At 39.5% G+C, this 21,013-nt stretch overlaps 1 protein-coding gene across 1 annotated transcript in view; it reads left to right on the top strand.

Annotated features, from left to right (window-relative positions):
* LOC146002676 (uncharacterized) overlaps positions 1-20,246 on the top strand; it is a 33,936-nt gene extending 13,690 nt beyond the window's left edge. Inside the window, exons 2-5 of the mRNA XM_083140639.1 lie at positions 578-938; positions 5,938-5,980; positions 9,327-11,063; positions 18,740-20,246. Coding sequence (XP_082996765.1) covers positions 578-938; positions 5,938-5,980; positions 9,327-11,063; positions 18,740-19,686 — 3,088 coding nt within the window. The 3' untranslated portion in view covers positions 19,687-20,246. The remainder of the gene's footprint in view (positions 1-577; positions 939-5,937; positions 5,981-9,326; positions 11,064-18,739) is intronic.
* The last annotated feature ends 767 nt before the right edge of the window (positions 20,247-21,013 follow it).

The following is a 21,013-nucleotide window of genomic DNA, read 5'->3' as shown; positions in this document are numbered from 1 at the left end:
CTCAGGGGTATAGCTGTAGTATATGTCTCTACATTGGAAGAAGAAGAAAGACAATAAGTGTAGTATGTCTCCACAATTGAATTGGTAGGAAGTTCTTCATTTTTGTATGTTTTCTTTATTTTACTTTCACGTAGGTTAGGTTAGGAGTGTTCAGTGAACACTGCAAATCAGAAAACTGACTCAATCAGGACTTTTAGAAGAATGATGAAAATGTTTGCAAGGAACATGACTAAGAGAAGACTTCCAAGACATGACTTAGAAAAGTTATCACCAGTGAACACTCCTAACCTAACCTAACCTAACCTTACCTACGTGAAAGTAAAATAAAGGATACAAAGGATCAGTCCTTCCGATTTTCGAATGTCGAGAATGTGGATACATACTGCCGTGATTAAATGTGGAGACATACTACACTTATACAGTGCTCAGGTACCCCTATGCGCACGCCAAGGGTTGATACCAACTTTGTTTCAATATTATATATGACTTTGGTGATGATATTAAATATTCTTTAATAAATAACTGCCATATTTTATTTCTCTGAAGATTCACGGATTGCAACAATATTTCATTGCAGTTCCGTGCTTTTTTACTGCAACACGACACCTTCTGAGAAGAGTGCCCCTTTGTTCCTTTCCTTCCTGAAGGAGAGGCAGAAGTTAGGGAACACCCCTCAGATAGCCCTATGGTGTTCCGCCCTAAGGACAACATCTTATGGGACCCTGGAGAAGGAGCCGGTGATGAAGTTGGTGTCCAATGGTATTCTGGTGTCAGTTTTCACCTCGGAGGATTGGAAGACGGTGCACGGATCCATCTGCGGTCCCCAAGGATTCTGTTACAGCTTTGAGATGAAAGAGTGGGATGAATACTGGGGAAATAAGCTGCAAGAGTTGATGCTAAATGCTAATCAGGGAATGGAAACGTTTAATAAGAAAGAGGTGAGTGTGTTCAGATACTGCAATTGAAGTTTCTACTATTGAATGTAGGGACATTTCCAAAGATCCGGCCATGTCCAAGCCAGAATTCGAAACTTTGTGTGCACAGCTCGCGCATGCGCATTTCTGGAAAACAATGTGGGGAAAAAATGGAGCTATTGGATGTGTTTTTATGTCATGAGATTCTCCAAAATATCAAACCGATTGTATATAGACTTCTCCACGTGGATTTAACCCAATTATACGTGCTGTGGAGAAGTACATGGGAAATCGTTTACGTATAATAAAGTTCATTATTACTTCAACATAGTTTCTAGCTTGTTTCATGAATAAATTATTTATGACTGATTACCTTCTATTGCATGTATCAAAGCATGTGCACAGAGGAAAAACGTTTGTTGCAAAATGTGGTAAATAAATATTTGATTGATTCTTGGTATTTATCGTCGCTTTTCTGCCACTTTTGGCTAATCGAGAAGATGAGGACGAATGACGGCATGATGAAATTGATGAAGGGACACTCAAAAAGAACACCTATACCCAGGTCGGGATTCAAACCCGGGACTCCTATCTTCAATTTTGAAAACCAAACATGTTCATCAAATATAAATAAACTAATCGAGTTACAGGCATATTATTACTGAAGCTATTCAATTTTATATAGAATATTTTTTTGTCGGTAAATATAACTGTTTATTCACATTTTAAACTAACTGTTTTATTGCTGCCATTAGGATATATATTATTAGCAATATATTTTTTCGATTATAAGATTATATAAAGATTACCAAATTAAACTGTCAAATAGATTTGATGTTTTGCAGGATTTAAATGATGATGAAAATATAAATGAAACAGACGTAAATAAGAATTGGGAGCACATACGTAATGCAATAGAATCAGCAGCTAAAGAAAGTATAGGATACCATAAACCGAGAAAAAGTAAGCCATGGTTTGATAATGAATGTCATAATCTAATAGAAATAAGAAATCAGGCTAGACTTAGGTGGTTAAATAACTCTGATGATACAAATCTAAACAATTATAATAGAATAAAGCGAGAAGTTAACCGCATGTTTAGAAGTAAAAAAAGAGATTACTTGAAAAGCAAAATTAACGAAATTGAAACAAACAGCAAAAATAAAAATATCAGAGATTTATATAAAGGTGTAAATGAGTTTAGAAAGGGGTGGCAACCTAAAGTAAACTTGATAAAAGATAAAGACGGTGATTTTCTTGCTGACCCAAGCGATATTCTAAATAGATGGAAGAACTACTTTAATGACCTTTTAAATGTCCATGTAGGAGATAAATCAGAAGTAAATGAAGTCCACACAGCAGAACCTTTAGTTCCAGAACCTAACTTGACTGAAGTTAAAGATGCTATTAAAAGTCTAAAGAATAACAAAGCACCTGGCATTGATTTAATACCAGCTGAGTTAATTAAATATGGTGGAAATTCGTTAATATGTCAAATTCATAAATTAATTTGTTTAATATGGAATAAAGAAGAAATCCCTTAACAGTGGAAAGAATCCATAATTGTTCCTGTTTTTAAAAAAGGTGATAAAATGAACTGCAATAACTACCGTGGAATTTCTCTACTCTCAACAACATATAAAATATTATCTAACATTCTTCTAACAAGACTTACCCCATATGCTAATGAAATTATAGGTGATTATCAATGTGGATTTAAACGTAACAGATCAACTACAGATCAAATTTTTCACATTAGACAGACACTTGAAAAAAAAAGTGGGAATATAATCAAAATGTCCATCAGATATTCATTGATTTCAGAAAAGCATATGATTCGGTCAAAAGAGATAAATTATATAATATATTAGTAGAGTTTGGAATACCTAAGAAGCTTGTTAGGATGATAAAAATATGCACCAGTGAAACAGAAGTAAAATTCGTGTGGGTATTAATATGTCTGACAAATTTACAATTCATGATGGGTTAAAACAAGAAGATGCATTATATCCGTTGCTCTTTAATTTTGCCTTAGAATATGCCGTTAGGAAGGCAAAAGAAACTAACGAAGGACTAAAATTAAATGGTGTGACTCAGTTGTTAGCATATGCAGATGATGTAGACTTATTAGGGGATGATATAAATACAATTAAGAATAATGCTAAAATATTTTTCAAAACTGCTAAAGAGATAGGTTTGGAAGTTAACAAAGATAAAACTAAATATATGCTTACAAGCCGAAACCAAGTGTTAGGTAATAATCAAAATCTAATTATTGATAACAACTCGTTTGAACCAGTTCCCAAATTCAAACACTTAGGAGTAATATTAACAAGTGAAAATTATATTAAAGAGGAAATAAAAAGTAGGCTTAATTCAGGAAATGCATGTTACTTCTCTCTTCATAAACTTTTGTATTCTCGTTTAATATCTAAGAAACTAAAAGTTAAAATATACAAAACAGTAATTTTGCCTGTAGTAAGATATGGGTGTGAAACTTGGTCCCTTACATTGAAAGAAGAACATAAAGTGAGAGTATTTGAAAATAAGATCCTTAGGAAAACATTTGGACCTAAAAGGGATGAAGAGACAGGTGAGTGGAGAAGGTTACATAATTTAGAAGTACATAATTTGTATCCATGTTCAGATATTATTAGAATAATTAAATCAAGAAGACTTAGGTGGGCAGGCCATGTGAGACGAATGGGAGGGGAAAAAGGAGTTTATAGGATTCTTGTTGGGAAACCTGATGGTAAGAGACCTATAGGAAGGCCAAGACGAAGATGGAGGGACAACGTTGAGATAGACCTAAAGGAAATCGGTAGGGATGGAAAAGAGTATATAGATCTTGCTCAAGATAGGGACAGATGGAAGGCCTGTGTTGTTGCAGCCATGAACCTTCGGGTTTAAGAAGGCTAGAGAGTTAGTTAGTTATATTTTTTTCGATATAAAACTGCACTTTCAACAAGTTTCACATTAAGGTACTAAATTATTTTGTTCCACTGATTAATTTATTACAACCTTCTTGATGAGAATACATCAATTCTTTGTGCAGTGGTAACTTGATAACTCGAACCTCAGCATCTCGAATTCCTTGATAAGTCGAATTTTTTGTAATTCCTTTGTATTGTCCATAACACTCAATACTAATATTACCTCAACAATTCGAATAAAACCTTGATAAGACGAATTTTTGTACAGTTTATAGGATGCCGTTCGAGCTCAGTAACTCTAAGGTAGAGTATGAAAACGTCTACGAGTCGATGTTAAATTCTAATCACCTCTATAACTCGAAGCTTTATTCGCACGGACCTCAATAAGTCGAAGTGTGTAGGGTGCGTACGTACAATATCAGGTGATCAACAATACTATACATACGTTATAGCAGTGGCGTGGCGTGACTTTTCCAAAAGTGTTACCGGCTATCAGTACGACAATTTTGCCTGCTAGACGTTATCACCCCCGGTAAAGAAAACATGTCTTGGAGCTAGATATTTGTTCATTTCGTTCTTGTTTTGCAATCAGCACAATGAATTGGCCACAAACATTCCTAGAAAGAACTACCAGTCATGAGACAGTTACCACGAAAATCCAATGAATAGTGGTAGACCCTTGTCAATTCTTCATCTGTGTCTGTTTCTTTGTAATGAGGTGCGAAGGGGAGAAGAAGAAGCACACTTTTCTCTGGTCAGTTTGACGTTTGTGTGGTGAGCACTGAGCAGACGACAGAACTCCGCTCCTTTGTGGAATGAAAGTCCAACTGCACGTACTGCTGCTGCCAACTTAGTATTTTGGAGTAAGGTTTGTCCAAATCACGAATCACACCAAGGAACTATATTTTCGTCTATTACCTAACTGGTCTCAGTTGTAGTTCAATCCAGCCTTGGCTCTGCAGTCTACCTCTTGTTGCTTCACAGAAATGGTGTTCCTATTTTAAGCGGGATTTAGCTCTTTTCTTCCAACACTGGCAGATCCGGTAGGTCTGAACGGCAACAGGGCCCCTTAACAGGCATATGAATAACGCCATAAAGTCCTTCCCCGCTCTTTCCTTGCATTGGCGCCCTCTTCTCCCTTGTTGCCTCTTCAGGGTAGCGGAACGGCCTCCCTCTTCGCTTCTGTCGGCTGCAGGAAAAAATGTCCTAGGCAATATCTACTCGACGGCAACGGTTTTCATTAACGTATTTAACAATGTTGTCATTTTATTGAAATTATTGTTATTGAAACAACTTTTTAATTCTTTATATTTTGCTGTTAACTGCTGTAACACCGGCTACATGCACGCCACGCCTTATAGGCAAACGTAATGCTGACGTTCAGAATGGTCAGTAAACTTTTGACCTCTATAACTTGAAGTCGGCGATTTTGGCCCTCAATAACTCGACCCTTGATACCCCGATTTTTTAAAATTTCCCCCTCAAGTTACAGTTATCGAGGTTCCACTGTACTTGAACCTTAAGAATAAATAAGATCCATAGACGTTGAAATTTCATAAAAAAATAATGGAAGAATATGAATATGGCTGATTGATTGATCAATCAATTAATTTATTTAGTTAATTTTACTTCACTTCTCTGCCACTTTTGTCTAATCGCAAAGATGAGGATGAGTGATGATATAATTAAATTGATGAAGGGACATTCAAAGAACACGCATGCTGGGATTCGAACCCGGGACCCCTGGCGTCGTAGCGCGCTGTGCTATAACCAGTCCGCCACGGAGGTCTGCAAATATGGATACAATTGTGCAAAAATACGTACAGTGTACGTTTACGGATTTTCCATTTCCCCACAATTTAAGTCTTTTCACTTGGCTCGGTCCCTTGAAGTACATAAAATCGAGGTTCCGCAGTATTTTTCTAAATATCAATCGTATTTGTAAATGCTTGTTTACATGTTTTTCTCCTCTTGAAACCTAAATTATTAGTAGCAAAGAATAATTGTTACTTTTGTCCTATTTTTAAAAGATGTGAAGTTTCACCATTGAAATCATATAATGTCTTAACTGTTAACTTTTATATTTGCAGGAAACAGCATCAGGAGGGAAACAACCGTACTCAACAACTACAGGTAAACTATTCGAGTTTGACTTCAGCTTTATCGACCAGCTTAAGCGAATCGTTACAGCAATATGCTCATACTCGCCTATTTCAAACCTTATTTTTAGCATTTACCCTTATGTCTATTATCACTGACGTACGCAAGGGGGAGAGGGGGGATCTGATGAAGCCTACAGCCCCTCCCGAAATTTTGAGAAAATAGAAATTTGAAATGAAAGCAGTAAAGAACTTGACATTGATAACTGAAACCCCCCCTTAAAAAAAACAGATAACCATTTTTGTCTTTGAACAACTTTTAACCAGTGCTATCGGTTCGATTTTATTTACCGATACATGTCGATACTTTTTCCGGCATTTTAGCCTTTTGCGGGGTACGCAAAAAATGCAGGGCTGTCTAATTTTCCTGGAAATTATGTAAAATTCCAAGTTTACCTTAATTATGCACCAATATTGTGTGGAAAAATTGTATTTTGAGATTACATAAGAAAATTTTTAAATCCATTTCTTTGCAGGCTTTGAAGAATATTAATTTAATGGGGTGTCAATACTTTCTTAAGATTCCGAGATATTTAGTCTTTTCCTTTGGCACATTCGGGGTCGAAAACGTGTGGATGCCTTATCGCTAAATACAGTCTCCAAAATGTAATGTTCGAACTCTCTCACCACTACAGAAATCCCTTCACAATCTAAGATTTAACGCTTTCTATCTTCCCCTTTAAATTTCATACTCAATCCTACCACCAAAATTTCCATGCTAATTTTAGACTTACTGTTAATATTAAAGAGTGGATATTGCCTCCTCCAAAGAAATTAATTCTCAGTCTCCATACCATAATTTCCGCAACAGTCTAAGACAATAGTAATACACAAGAATTGGATATCCCCTTCAATTTAATGCTCAATCCCCCTCTAACTAAAATACCGCTATAATGTAAGACCTAGAGTTGGATACTGTCCCCCCCTCCAAAGTTTAATTCAGAATCCCCCTCAGATCCCACGTGTCAATTAAGATCTATTATGTACGAGTTCAATATCCCCCCCCTTTCGATAATGCCCTAATCTTCATCTAATGGATTGCTAATGGATTAAATATGGTGCATTTAAGGTGTAAATTTTTTACATATATTTTGGAAAATATATAAATGTTGAATTTTATATTATTTGATGGGAAACCTCCCCCCAAAATCTCGATGGCGCAACCTACGCCATAAAACCCCTCTGTGGGCACCCCTGCCTTAACCTACTCCAAGATATATCTCCATGGTCACTTTACCGTCCATTCATTCTAATCAGTGCACTAATGGAAAGAGGGGATAGCTAAATTTAATTTCCTTACCTTTCTTGTGGTCGGAATTTGTACATGTATTTTAAAACTCACTCTCAACCTAGAAAATAAAGCCTCCCCCCGTTTTTAAGAGTATACGTGATCGAAAAGTCCCCAAAGCCAAACTTCAAAAAAAAAAATTCTCCGGTCGTTATTATGATATTGTCAAAATTTCTGTGGAAGCTGGTTTGCGAGGATCTTGGCTGTACACGACACAAGAGATGGCGCTGGCGAGTGGCACTAGCAGTCGTGGCGAGGAAATGAACTACGAGCAGTGCTGGTAACAAAATAATCAGGTAAACCAAACCAACAGTTAACCTAAACTGTGACCCCACAAGAAAAAATCGGGTGTGGTTAAATCAGGTGATCTTGCCGGCCAAAGCCCTCATGAAATCAGACGGTCATCAAAAAATTCACGCAGAACTGCCATGGTGGCATTGGACGTATGGCATGTTGCCCCGTCTTGTTGTAACCACACATCTCGTTCATTAGCGTACAAAAGCGCGATAAACTGCTGTATAATGTCCTGGTACACAAAAGAGTTCACTCGGTTTTCTAAAAAAATCCTCCTCCGCCGACAAACTCATCCTTGCAACTGGCGTGATTATTTTGTTACCAGCACTGCTCGTAGTTCATTTCCTCGCCACGACTGCTAGCGCCACTCCCCAGCGCCATCTCCTGTGTCGTGTACAGCCAAGACCCTCGCAAACCAGCTTCCACAGAAATTATTACATTATCATAATAACTACCGGCGAAATTTTTTTTTGAAGTTTGGGTTCGGGGACTTTTCGATCACCCTGTATAATTGTTACTTTCGTATTATTCATGAAGAAATTAAATTTTCAGAACTAAATTTTAAGGCAAGAAAGTGGAAATTGTAGTAGTATTTACATGTCAAATCAATGCTAAAATATTATGGAACTTTATGCTTTCTTTTTTAAGAAATTAAAAAATAAATGTTAAGAAATCTATTTTAATATTTTTCGTCTTGAAAATATCCATCATATATCACGCTTTGTGGTCAGTGTTAATATATAGAAAGAATTTATATATGAATGAATTTTGGTCATTAAACATTTCGAATTGTGAAAATATAAAATTGCCCCCCTTTATTCTCTTTTACACTTACTTGGATATCTATGGCTAACCGTAACGTTCCGTTGGAGTAAACTGTAGAACAGAAACACGCGACAAAGGATTTCTTAATAAAGTTTGCTTGTAAATATGCTGCAAGAAAACAATGAGTTGTAAGGAGGGAATGAGCGAGGCAGGAGATTTTCGTCGGCCCCGTTGTTGCAGTGTGAAACTTCTTTATAAAACAATGGCAGATGAAACAATAAGTGGCTCCGTGAAAAGGAGGGCGCCCTTCCCCTCTAAATGCAAACGTCTCCGCCACTCCTGCTCACTGACCTTGAGATGCAGGAAGCGGGCGGAATGATTGAACCGCACGGAGCGCTCCATGGCCTCCACAAGTGCACGCGAGTAGCCCAAGCCTGCCCTAGTTCATTGACCGTTTGTTTTAGTTTACCTTTTCTGCCACTTTCGGCTAATCTCGAAGATGAGGTTGAATGGTGACAAGATATGATGGATGAAGTTGCAACAACATATATGGACGATAACACACAACCCCAAAAGAGGAATATACTGGCTATACAGACGCCAAGACCTCGCTAGTCTGCGAAATGCAGTACAGAGCGTACTGCGTGGAAAGGAGGTTAGTTAATAAATCAACCCAAATATTTGAGAATTTTCTTTGTGAGCAAAATTATATCATAGTCCATATTTCACAATGAAGATGCCGGCGGGGCAGAGGGTATAGGCCTATCCGCCTCTGCCAGTCCATTCAAACAACTCTTGTGCAAAATATGCATTTGAAGGTGAAAGGCATGTAATACATTAGTCCAAAAAAATAGTACACATTCATTTATGGTGGTTCCTGATACTTCTGTAAGTTTACAAAAACGAGTAATGACGCTAATGACTATGCAACTATTGATTGGAAGTTTAGTAATTAAGAAACCATATCTTTCAGGTTATCCAAAAGCTGTCAGCCAGTCACGTCAGCAAGTTCCTGCTCCTGGACAACAAAATTTAAATCAAGTATCGTCTTCCCAACAACAAAGTGCAAATGTTACATCAAGAAATCCAGTAACGGCTAAAATCGGAGCTGTGTTTTCAAACGTCACTAAACAGCTTCAAATGTTCTACGACTCCCCATTCCCTTCAAAGAGTCCAGAAGAATCCGTGTCGGAAGAAGGAAGTGATACTACAAGTCGTCATAACGAATTTCTAGTTAACAGAACATACAAATTTCACGATGTTCAAAATTCTTCTGAATATGAAGAGCATAGAAGAGAGAAGCTATCGTATGATTTCAACAATCCATTGACATTCCAACACACTTCCACTGGAAGCGACAAGAAACTCCCTGCACTTGAATCTGAAGAGCGTCTGGTTGCGGATTTACGGATGTGTGAAAATGTTCCAGAGGAAAGGTCAAGAACTGGTTATCAGAATGAAGAGCTAGAAAGTCCACTTGTGGATCTACAGATGTGTGAAAATGTCCCAGAGGAAACATCACTGTCAAGAATTGGCTATCAAAATGAAGAGCTAGATAGTCCATTGGTAGATATACAGATGTGTGATAATGCCCCAGAGGAACAATCAAGGTCAAGAACTCGCTATCAAAATGAAGAGCTAGAAAGCCTCCTGGTGGATCTTCAGATGTGTGAAAATGTCCTAGAGGAAAGGTCAAAGTCAAGAACTGACTATCAAACTGCGGCAGTGCCAAATGATGGGCTATTTAATGGAAGCCAGCACTCAGAAAAAATATCTACAAACGCTGACCCTGTCTTAGTTGAACTAAGCACTGGTTTAACAGCAACGTTTGATCTTTTAGACCTTCAGCACTCTAACAAGCAACAATCTAGCAATAAACAAGCACCTCAGACTGATTGTTGTGATAACAGTAAGTTATCAACAGAAGCAAACGTCGACCTAGAAACAGATAAAAGTGATATCAAGGCACAACCACAAAATGTGTGTGATGGCTTGACAGAAAATACTACAAACGTCAACAATAATGTGGCATCACATTTTGAAGAGTCACACTTGAACAGTGACAACGATACTACTGTACATAAAGAGAAACGTACCTTCAGTGACAATGACATATTTTCCAAACACCACAGTTTACTAGATAACAGCGGAGCAAATGTAGATCACCCAGCAGCACTGACTGCAAACCAGAGTCCTCTGGTGGTGGCCATACTCCAGAGGAATGTCGCACAAGTAGACCGACAGTTGGAGAATGGTGCAGATGTGAACCAACGAGACAGAAATATCTTTCAGGAGACGCCCTTGCTTGTAGCAACAGAACTCGGATTTCAAGACGAGGTAGCAACACTTCTTCGACACGGAGCAACCACGGAGATGCGAGATGCATTCGGACAAAGTCCTTTGTGCATTGCCGTTCTGGGAAGGCATTATGGTGTAGCTGAAGAGTTGCTGAAAAGTGGCGCCAGAGTGGACTTTCCAAACAGCTTTGGAAACACACCTCTTCACCTATCTTCTCGTGCAGGAGACATTCTAATGTGTGAACTGCTACTTAGATATACACCAACGCTTAACATATTCAATGATTTCAACGATACACCATTAGACTTAGCCCTTGAAGCGTCAAGGGATAATCTGGCTCAAGTCCTACGAGAATATGGATGCAAAACCAACAGTGAACTTGTAAAGAAGCCCAAGAAAAGTGTTTCTCCAAGTAGACACACATTCCTAATTCACTGAAAATGTAGAAAATTTTCTTCCAAAATACAACGCAGTTTGCAATATAGTGTTTAATTAATACCCGCATTTCAAGGACAAGTCTGGTTTTATCACGCCCAAGGACCCTTTACCATGTTTGGCTTCATATTATGATACCTCTCTTTTCTGCCACTTTTGGATAACCGCGACAATAAGGATGAAAGGTGATTGTATGAAACTGATAAAAGGAGAATCACAAACACACACATAGAATGAAACGGGCTCCACAGAGTACGGTTATGAGTCTGTACGTCAAAGCCTCGTTAGTCTGCAGTGCAAGGTGTACAATGTGGAAGGGGCATTGCACATTAGGATGTCTTCAGAAAGAGTCGCCTCTTATACACCCACTTTCCCTTGTTTCTCATTACGTAAGAGGTATAACGTTTTCAGAAGGCACTTGTCAACCTCTCTTGCGGGTAGTGCAGCCTGCAAACTGTATTCTCAAATTCACACAAACTCCTTTGTGTGAATTTGAGTTGTTGTGTGTCTTTGATATATATATATATATATATATATATATATATATATATATATTGATGAGGTATAATGAGTTACGATAGAGAATAGGCTCCTTTAATGCTCTCTTTACACTGTTCATTAACCTGACGTTTCCGTCGACTGCCTTTCGTTATCCCAGGAATGCGCAGCATTTCCAAATACCTCTGTGCTGAGGTTATGAGGTGACGAAAGTACACCTCACCGAGAGAGGACATGAGGAGTAATAACTTCAAGTCCGGGAGCAGTATAAAATATGAAGTCCGGAAGGACAGCGCTCTCAGTTGACTACAGAATTCAATCATTATACTCAGTGCGGGATAACGGAAGGAGCGTGAGTCAGAGTCAAAGTACGAACTCTGACAAGGCTATGGACATGGCCTATTATAGATACATCTAGAACAGTACTCATCGAGAAAATGAGACAGGCATGACAAGTGTGGAGAGAGCATTTAACTCAATTATATCTCATCTTTCTCTTCATTACACGCGTATATATATGCTGAGATTTTAGTTCTTCCGGGTGTTTTTTTTTGTTTTTAATAATAAATTATGATAACACGATTAAGCCTTGTCTCCATGAAAGAAAAAAACACTAAATATGCTGTATATCAATACAAAAACACACTTAACACGTGACGTTTCAACCCTCTGTTGGGGTCTTCCTAAGATTCAGAACCAAACTAAAATACAACGTCGAGTGCTTTTTCTTTTAGTGAAATAAAGACTGCCTTGGTCAACATAAGATGTTATTGATCGATTGAAAAGAATTTTTTGGGTATGCCAGCTCTTAGGCTATTTGTGCACGCACACTACAAATAGACCAAGTTCTTACCATCACTAAAATCACTACTAGTCTCAGAGGAATAAAGTCTCCTTGCCTACGTGAAAAGCTGAGGCTGTAGAGGGGCACTCAGCACATATAAGGACCAAACAGAGGACAATCCACAACCCTACCTACAGAGAATTATACTGACCGTAGGTTTACGCCAGAGCCTCGTTGGCCTGCATGAAGCAGTTACTGGAGTGTACTATGCAGAAGACAGATTGATTTTTGGTGCCTTAAGAGGACATCCCTTACACGCCCATAAGATGTCATCGTGGTTTTATTAGTATCAAAACTATTGTCTATCGTAATTAAATGACTTACAATAGATCTGTCTTGCAGGGTGATAGACAGAAAAGACATAGAGAAAAGGAAAGGACAAAAACAGGAATGAGAGACTGTCGATTGAGAAAGTGAAATGGAATGAGAAATGCAAGAACAAGGAACGGAATGAGAGACAGAAAAAGGACTTCAATGATTGAATTGATTGATTGAATTGTTGTTGCACAAAAAGGATAATCGGGATAGATCTATCGTAGCATATCCGTTCGATTAAGAAATATTGACCCTGGCAGACCTTGTCAGCTCCTGCTCAGAAATGTGTTGGGTAAGCCTTTCACAGGAAATGGTAAGAACACTGGCCTTTGGCAAGAGGTGACGAGAGGCCAAGCGAGGGTTTAAATAGGTGCGCATGAGAGCGACACGAGGTCTTTTAATCTGGAATCATCGGCGAAGCAGGAGCTACTGGTCTTATTTCTAAAGCGAACAGGATAAGCTAGTCTACACCCTATTCTGCCATTCGCATTCCTCACTTCAGTCTAGAAACGAATCATGAGTCCATTCTAATGAATAGTTAGATATTTGTACCTGCCCGTTCAGGGCTGTCTCTACCATCAACTAGTACTAATCGGGAGGGGCAAGTTACATCCCTATTTAAGATCCCCGCGTTCAGGTTGGAACGCTACGTGGTGCTCTCGTCACCTGATACCAGGGGATATATTTTATACCATCTACATATTACTTTTATATATTTATCAATATTTAATCCTAGATATTTTCGTTTATTTTATTGTATTTTGATCATGTGCCAACAAAGGGCATTTAGTGCCATGTCATAACTTCAGTTTATTTTGCATATTATTCTATATTTTGGGAGAAGCCAGGGGCTGTATAATTTAGTCAATATATACATATATTACTTTTGATGAAGTCATATTTTCATTTTAATGGTGTTCCAGGGTTAAGGCGTCAAACTATATTTTCCGCCTTTTATTTTATTTAGCCTTCATTCAAATTTTGTTTTATAATTTATATCACCTATTGGGTAGTTTATTTTTTGTTTATTTATCTCTACTCATGATTTTCACTTGCATATAAAAGGCGATTACTTTACACATTTTTTATATATTTTAAATATTGACTGACTGAGAGCAATGTAGTCTTTCCAATGTCCTACCTGTCTCCTACCCTGTTCGGAAATTCCACGAGTTCAAGGAATTTCGAAAGTAGTCCAGCGAATTTTTTGAGGCCGGAAGAAGAACGCACTCCTGAAGGCTTTGGAGCTCACCAGCCTCCTTTGGATTTCAGCAGTGTGTGTCACCGGTGTGAGAGCTGAAATCGCCAGGGATTTTCACCTCAAGACGCCCCTGCTGCTGTTATGCATCTTCAATAATCACGGCAATCAGAACGACCTATCCCCTTTTTGGTCGTCTCCGCCCCTGTTCCTATTATCTACCACCAATTGGGACCAGCGTAGCAGCAACGAAAATCCTATCCCAAGTGACATCCCAGGATCGGAACATCGTCAGAAACATCAGAAGAAATTTCATCTTACAGAGCAACCCCCCCCCCGTGTCCGCCATTGTACAACGCATATTTTGGGGCTTGCAAACGCTACTTGGAGTGGCTCTCCATGGACTACCCTGTGTTCGCCCGCCCCGCTGTCAATGTGCTTTCATCGGCTGAACAGTATTCCTGAACTTTCCACACCGGGATTCGAACCCGGTCCGCCAGTGCAATTGTGATCGGTCCAGGACCGTGCATCTCCCGGAACAATGCTTCGTATCCCAGGACTCTGGGGGTTTGAGTGTATTTGGATTGCCCTGCCTTCTGACTTCGCAGGTCATCGTGTGCCCACATTAGTGTGCTACGAACGTCAATAGCAAGTGAAAATTTATTCTTCAATTATATTCTTCTCTTCGTGTGGTTGCGGGTAGCCAATACTGCGTGTGTTGTTTCTTTTATTGGCTTCAGTGCTTCCATGTCAATGCCGCGCAGTCCAGTGGAGATTGGTGTTTACCACGGTCTTTTTTTGCTCTCGCCTCGAACTATCAACCTGACGAGGCGGAAGACTGCGAGCATACGGCCTCAAGGTTTCTCAGGGCTTACGTTCGGCGCTTAGTTAGCAGTTGTTCAGATGCCATTACCAATCCCTCCGAGTTGTTATGCGAAACGCAGAAGCCATTCGCATGTCTCGGGTTACGATCCAGTGTGATGAAATTTTCCGCTGACTCCGCGGACCTGCGAACAACACTTGCTATCGCATGTTGATATACCGTCAGCATCTCTCATACGAAAGACTCTTCCAGCGTGTGGCTAATGAAAACAAAAGACTTTATTTCAGCAGTCAAGCTTTGAGCTTAATTCTGTTCCATTGAATTTTCGGTGAAGGGTCTCCAACATTATTTTATTATTTTATTTTATGTAACCTTTTTTCATGTAATAAAAAAAAACCTTTTAAATTTTGGTGAATGGCAGAAGGTTCAATTTAAACTTATAATGATTACAATTTCAATTTTGGAAATTGTCTCGCAAGAGGGGTGTCGTAGCATACCCGTTCGATTAAGAAATATTGACCCTGGCAGACCTTGTCAGCTCCTGCTCAGAAATGTGTTGGGTAAGCCTTTCACAGGAAATGGTAAGAACACTGGCCTTTGGCAAGAGGTGACGAGAGGCCAAGCGAGGGTTTAAATAGGTGCGCATGAGAGCGACACGAGGTCTTTTAATCTGGAATCATCGGCGAAGCAGGAGCTACTGGTCTTATTTCTAAAGCGAACAGGATAAGCTAGTCTACACCCTATTCTGCCATTCGCATTCCTCACTTCAGTCTAAACCGAATCATGAGTTTATTTTAATGATAAGTAAGATATTTGTACCTGCCCGTTCAGGGCTGTCTCTACCACCAACTAGTACTAATCGGGAGGGACAAGTTACATCCCTATTTAAGATCCCCGCGTTCAGGTTGGAACGCTACGCTATAGTTTAAAGTGGGATCCGAACCACAGTGCCACGTGCATCTATCGGGTATCGAACCCGGGACCCCTTGATTACAAGGCGACGACGTTACCGCTGTGTCATCGGGGAGACCACGCTTCAATGATTGTGTACGGGTAACTCACAGTAATCTTGTAATCAAGGAGTTCCAGGTTCGATCTCCGGAGGAAGCATATTCCACCGTGATTCGGATCCTACTTTAAACTGTAGGTTCGGTCCCGATTAGCCTATCTGTCCATAAAGTTGACATAAAAACACTTTGAGATAATGAACGAGGCGCGGGGGGGGGGGGGGTACCATGGGAGATTGATACTAAATGAGAGCTAAAAAAGAGCTGGGTAGAAATAAAATATTGATTGGATGATTCAGTTTCCTTTACTTCACTTTTCTGCAACTTTTGGCTAATTGCAAGGATGAGGATGAATGATGATGAGGATGAATGATGATGAGATGAATGAAGGGACAATCAGAAACATATAGGGAAGACACAAGCCTCACAGAAGATTGTACTGACTGTGAGTCCAAACGCCAGAACCTAGCTAATCTGTAAAATGCAGTCTAGGATGTGCTGCGTGGAGTGGAGCTTGACATATGAGCAGTGATGGATTAAGGTGGGTGCTATTGATGCTGCAGTATTAGGCCCATTCCTGAAATAGGCCCAGATGAAAACAGACGAGAAAGCTGAACAGTTTCCTTTTGCTATATTAACCTGAAAATATATCTTAGAATGAGATTTGGAGCCCCAATTTCGGACGCCTAGACACAGCGTTTCTTACTATACAGTTACTATTATTCTTTGCGCTGTGTTTATTGTGCAGCATCAGGCCCAATTTTGTCTTAATCCTGTCCTGCATATGGGTGTCTTTCAAAAGGGTCAACACTTACATCTAGGAAAGAAAGAGGAAAGGGGGCAGAAACTAAAAATGAAGAAAGTGGAAGAAAGGAATGTGGAGAAACACTGAATCGGCAGATCAGTAAAGCAGAGTCCATTTGAAAATATTTCATTCACCCTTGAGCCACCCAAATTCAATTCTCTGTTGACGTTAGTGTCCTAAGCCTGAGTCAAGGCCAAGACCCCACAGCACGTACAGTCAACCGCAATAAAAAAAGAAACACATAGATCCTGAAATGTGTAACGGATGGATTTTCAACCATCCCTTACAACAAACCAGATTGATATAAAATACATTTTATATTTCATAAAATATCTGAACTCATTGTATTTGACTTGGTGCTAGTCTTAACAATACTGGAAGTCTAGTTTATTATGCCACCACGAAAGCATACAGTCTCTGTCTCTTGGCGAATCAACGGCATGGGAAGAGAATAAGTCTAATTCATTGGCCAAAGGCCATGGTTGGAAGAAAGGGGAGTGGCTAACCCATAAAAGGGTGAACTATTAGTAAACAACTTCAAGGTTCTCTGAAACAAGGAAAACCGTGATTTCATGATTCCCAAATATGGATAATTGCTCTAGGACTAAATATGGGAATCGGGTGATTACCCATCATGAGCTATTGAGGAAATGGACTTATGTACAAAGAGCCACTGAGATCGAAATGACTTTGAAAGGGTCACTGGTAAGCCAAAGGACAGGAAGACACTTTGCTATAACCCCCCCCCCCAAATAAGGAACAGAGGCCAGTCCAGAGAAGTTGCTGCCCGACGCCAGTCAGAAAATACCTCTGAGCAAGGTAAATGGACTTCACTTTATTTTGACTTAGCCTAAATCTTGGATAGTCTCCAGCAGAGATATTAGGGACTTATCTAGTTTAGGATAGAAACATAGTAATACTCTACCAATGTAAGAACTCTGTCTAATAAACCATAAGATACATGATAGAGTGTTTTATATTTTAAAGTCCTTAAGTATTGTAGCTACATACCCCATGTAACGACCCTCACGCCCCAAAGGATCGTTACAAATGCCCTTCGGCGATGGCCGAACTTGCTATTGAAAAATTGCTACCAGAGTTCTCTCATCAGGTCACTCTCTCTATTGCATTTCATCTGCCACTTTGAAACGTGTTGACAGATTTCTCTGAAATGTAATATCAGACTAGAGCTCCTATGTATCTACAAAAAGTTCCCGCTAAATTTTAGATCAATAGCTCTTGAATTGAATTACTGAAGTTGGCAAGGTTATAACAGGAAATTTTACAAAAGAAAATACACTAAAGCATTTTGAAAATGTCTAATTGTAAATATTAATTTATTCATCCACTCGTATTTTGGACCTAATAGCTTTTAAGTTGTTTTTTGTCCTTGGATAGTTTCATTTCTAGAATAAACATGTTGTTTTACATAAATGTACCCTTATATCTTTCCACCACTCATATCACAGAAGTTACTGTAGGTCTATTAATGCAAAATATAAACTTTCCGCTTTAAACTCGTATGTTATACTTTTCAAAAATGTTAACAAACTATAACCTAATCGAATACCTGGATTCACCACTAAACTTGTGAAATTTATTCGAAATTGTAACTTTAGTGCATGTTACACGTTTGCAATTCCCAAGTCACATTCACATCTCTTATTGTATAAATGTTGTTTACTATATAAATGTCCCGATTGCAGCTTATTGAAATTACATTTCTTGTGCCACTGACATGATCAATCATTCAATCACTTATTCATGAAACTTGAATTGACCAATAGATCTTTATCTGTTACAAATTCATTTTGACACCAATCAAACCAGTCACGTTTTCTTTATTGTAGGAAGTTCACTATAGCATAAGGACAGCTCTGTAATATTTGTAAGAAACGCCATTTTAATTGAATATATATTAACCGACATTAAAATTAATAATATGCCAACTATTGATACCGTTTTCATGGAAACAGCGGTGGCAAAGTAAGTCAATTGATGCAGTTGTTAATTGAATATTAGGATTAATTCTATGATTTTTATTTTTTATTTTGTGAAAGAAGGAATGAGTTAGTGGAGAGTTGGTGGGTAAGACATGAGGGTAATTGCTTGACACGATGCGCGTGCAGTGTGTGTGGAATAGGAGAGCGTGCGAGCTGCAATAATGGACGTCTGATCTTCAGCACAAAATGCAAGTAGCTAGGAAGCGAACGCAAAAGGGAAGCTTGCTGATTCCGCGTAGACCCAAACCGCTCACTTTCCAGCGAACACCGCTAGAAAACGCCGTGCTAGACCACAACGTGTTCGCGGTTGAGCGACTGGTGGCGGCGGGCGCCAACGTGAACCAAAGGTCAGGTGACGGAATCTGGAACACGTTGATCCACATAGCAGCCGATCGTGGTGACGTAGGGATGGTGGCTGTTCTGAGGAAGCACGGCGCGCTTCTGAACGTGTGCAATGCGTTCGGCGAAACTCCATTGCATCTGTCTGTGCAGGAGAAGAAACTTGACATTGCCCAGTTCTTGCTGGAGAACGGAGCCACGCCGAGAATCAGTGACCGCATGGGGGACACCCCTCTTCACATAGCGGTCCGGCTTGAACAGTTCAGAATGTCCAAGCTACTGATAAAGTACGGATCGAGGCTCAACGTGAACAATGTGCACGGAGAGTCGCCGATGCACCTGGCGGTGTCCAACATCAACTACAAACTTGCGCGGCTCCTGCTCAAGTACGGAGCCAATCCGAACCTGCGAAACATCTTCGGCGAGGTCTTGCTCAATCTCGTCGTGTTCGAGAACGACCTCGAGATGTTACGGTTCCTGGTCGAGAACGGTGCCGACGTCAACGCGAGCGACGTGGTCGGGAGGACGCCTCTGCACGTCGCCGCCTTCACAGGGAACAAAGATGTCGCTCTCTTCTTGCTCAAGAAAGGAGGCGACCTTCTTCACAGCGACCGCTACTACACGACGCCCACCAGCGTGGCGCTGTCGTTCGGTAACGCAGATGTGCTGCGGATGTTCAACTCGTACCTGCTCGATACAGACACTGACGTCTTCAAGAATTTACACGATACATTCGACAAAATGTTCAAAGGGAAGAAGAAAAAATAGCTTGCCGAGTGACAACTCTGCAGATGTTCACCCAAGGTTAACGGAACGTAAGTACTGGCCTTGGCCTGGTACCTTGCTGTCAAGATATCCAGAACATCATCAACATATCGCAAATACTGGCACAGGGTCACGCCAGGAACACCAGTAGAGAGAATAACGAAGATCGTCCGATGACATCTATAACAAAGCGTCTAAGATGACCATAGTCATGAAAAACTTCGGTTATACCAGCTCACAAATAGCACCTCGTAATTTCGCAAGTTCGTCTACCTGGAAGGTTCGCAATGCACCACGCATGCCTGAGAACCAAGAATGTATGGGAAAGAAGACTTCTTGCAAGTCTTGCTTGCAAAGACCGCACTATCATAACCAAACACCTATCAGCATGCATCTCTTCAAATAATCCTCAAATGTCACGGCTTCTTCAAGGTAGAAGTGGACACCACATATAGACAATGATTAGTTGGTTCATTCATATCACCATTCCTTCTATTATTAATTACTTTTATTTTCAGAATAATTAAAGGAAGAATTAAATTTCGATACCGTAGACAAAGTTAATTCACGAAACAAAAGAGCAACACAAAACTCATAAACGAGTAAGGGATCCATATATATATTTCCATGAAAAACACTAATTGTAATCTTGTAATCCTATGTACGTGTATATGAAATGCACATTAATAAATCAGAAAGTTCAACATTATTACTTAACGTTCATGATATTACCACTCCGAGAACTTGTGAATATATTCCAATCCTATTCACATTAAAGCTTCATCGCAACTTTCAAAAGGAAGTGGCAAGCGATACAAACCCTTTCCCAGCAGTAAAAAAACATTCCCTGAGCATTCCTTAATCCTGTATAAACCCTATTGAGTACATGTTCATTTCTATTATCTGGGGAACCAGTGAACATAAATTTCTGTATTTTAGCAGAACATCGACAAAAACATTCTTTATGAACTGCTGTTGGAAATTACACTTATTGCATTTCCTATCCGAAAAACAACAAATTATTGTTACACTTCAAATTCCTCCACTTTCTGACATGGTACTTGTCAAGGAACAATGGAAGTACATTGAAAATTAGCTAAATGCATTCACAGATAAGCTGGTGAGGACTGGATACATAGATGTGTGATCCGAGTCTGAAATTTGATCATCTCCCCTTTAATTCCCTTTAAAACACATGTAGTAATATACTATCGTTTATCATTACCTCCTGTGCTACCTAAATGCATGAAGTCCACATACTCTTCATTATCTCTACAGATGATGTTTTAAAGTAATGAAACGGAACTAAATTACTTCATGTAGCAAAGAG

This window comes from Lepisma saccharinum, chromosome 18, assembly GCF_977018435.1.
Source record: "Lepisma saccharinum chromosome 18, izLepSacc3.1, whole genome shotgun sequence".
Classification (NCBI taxonomy): domain Eukaryota; kingdom Metazoa; phylum Arthropoda; class Insecta; order Zygentoma; family Lepismatidae; genus Lepisma; species Lepisma saccharinum.
This window is presented reverse-complemented; position numbering and strand designations above follow the sequence as displayed.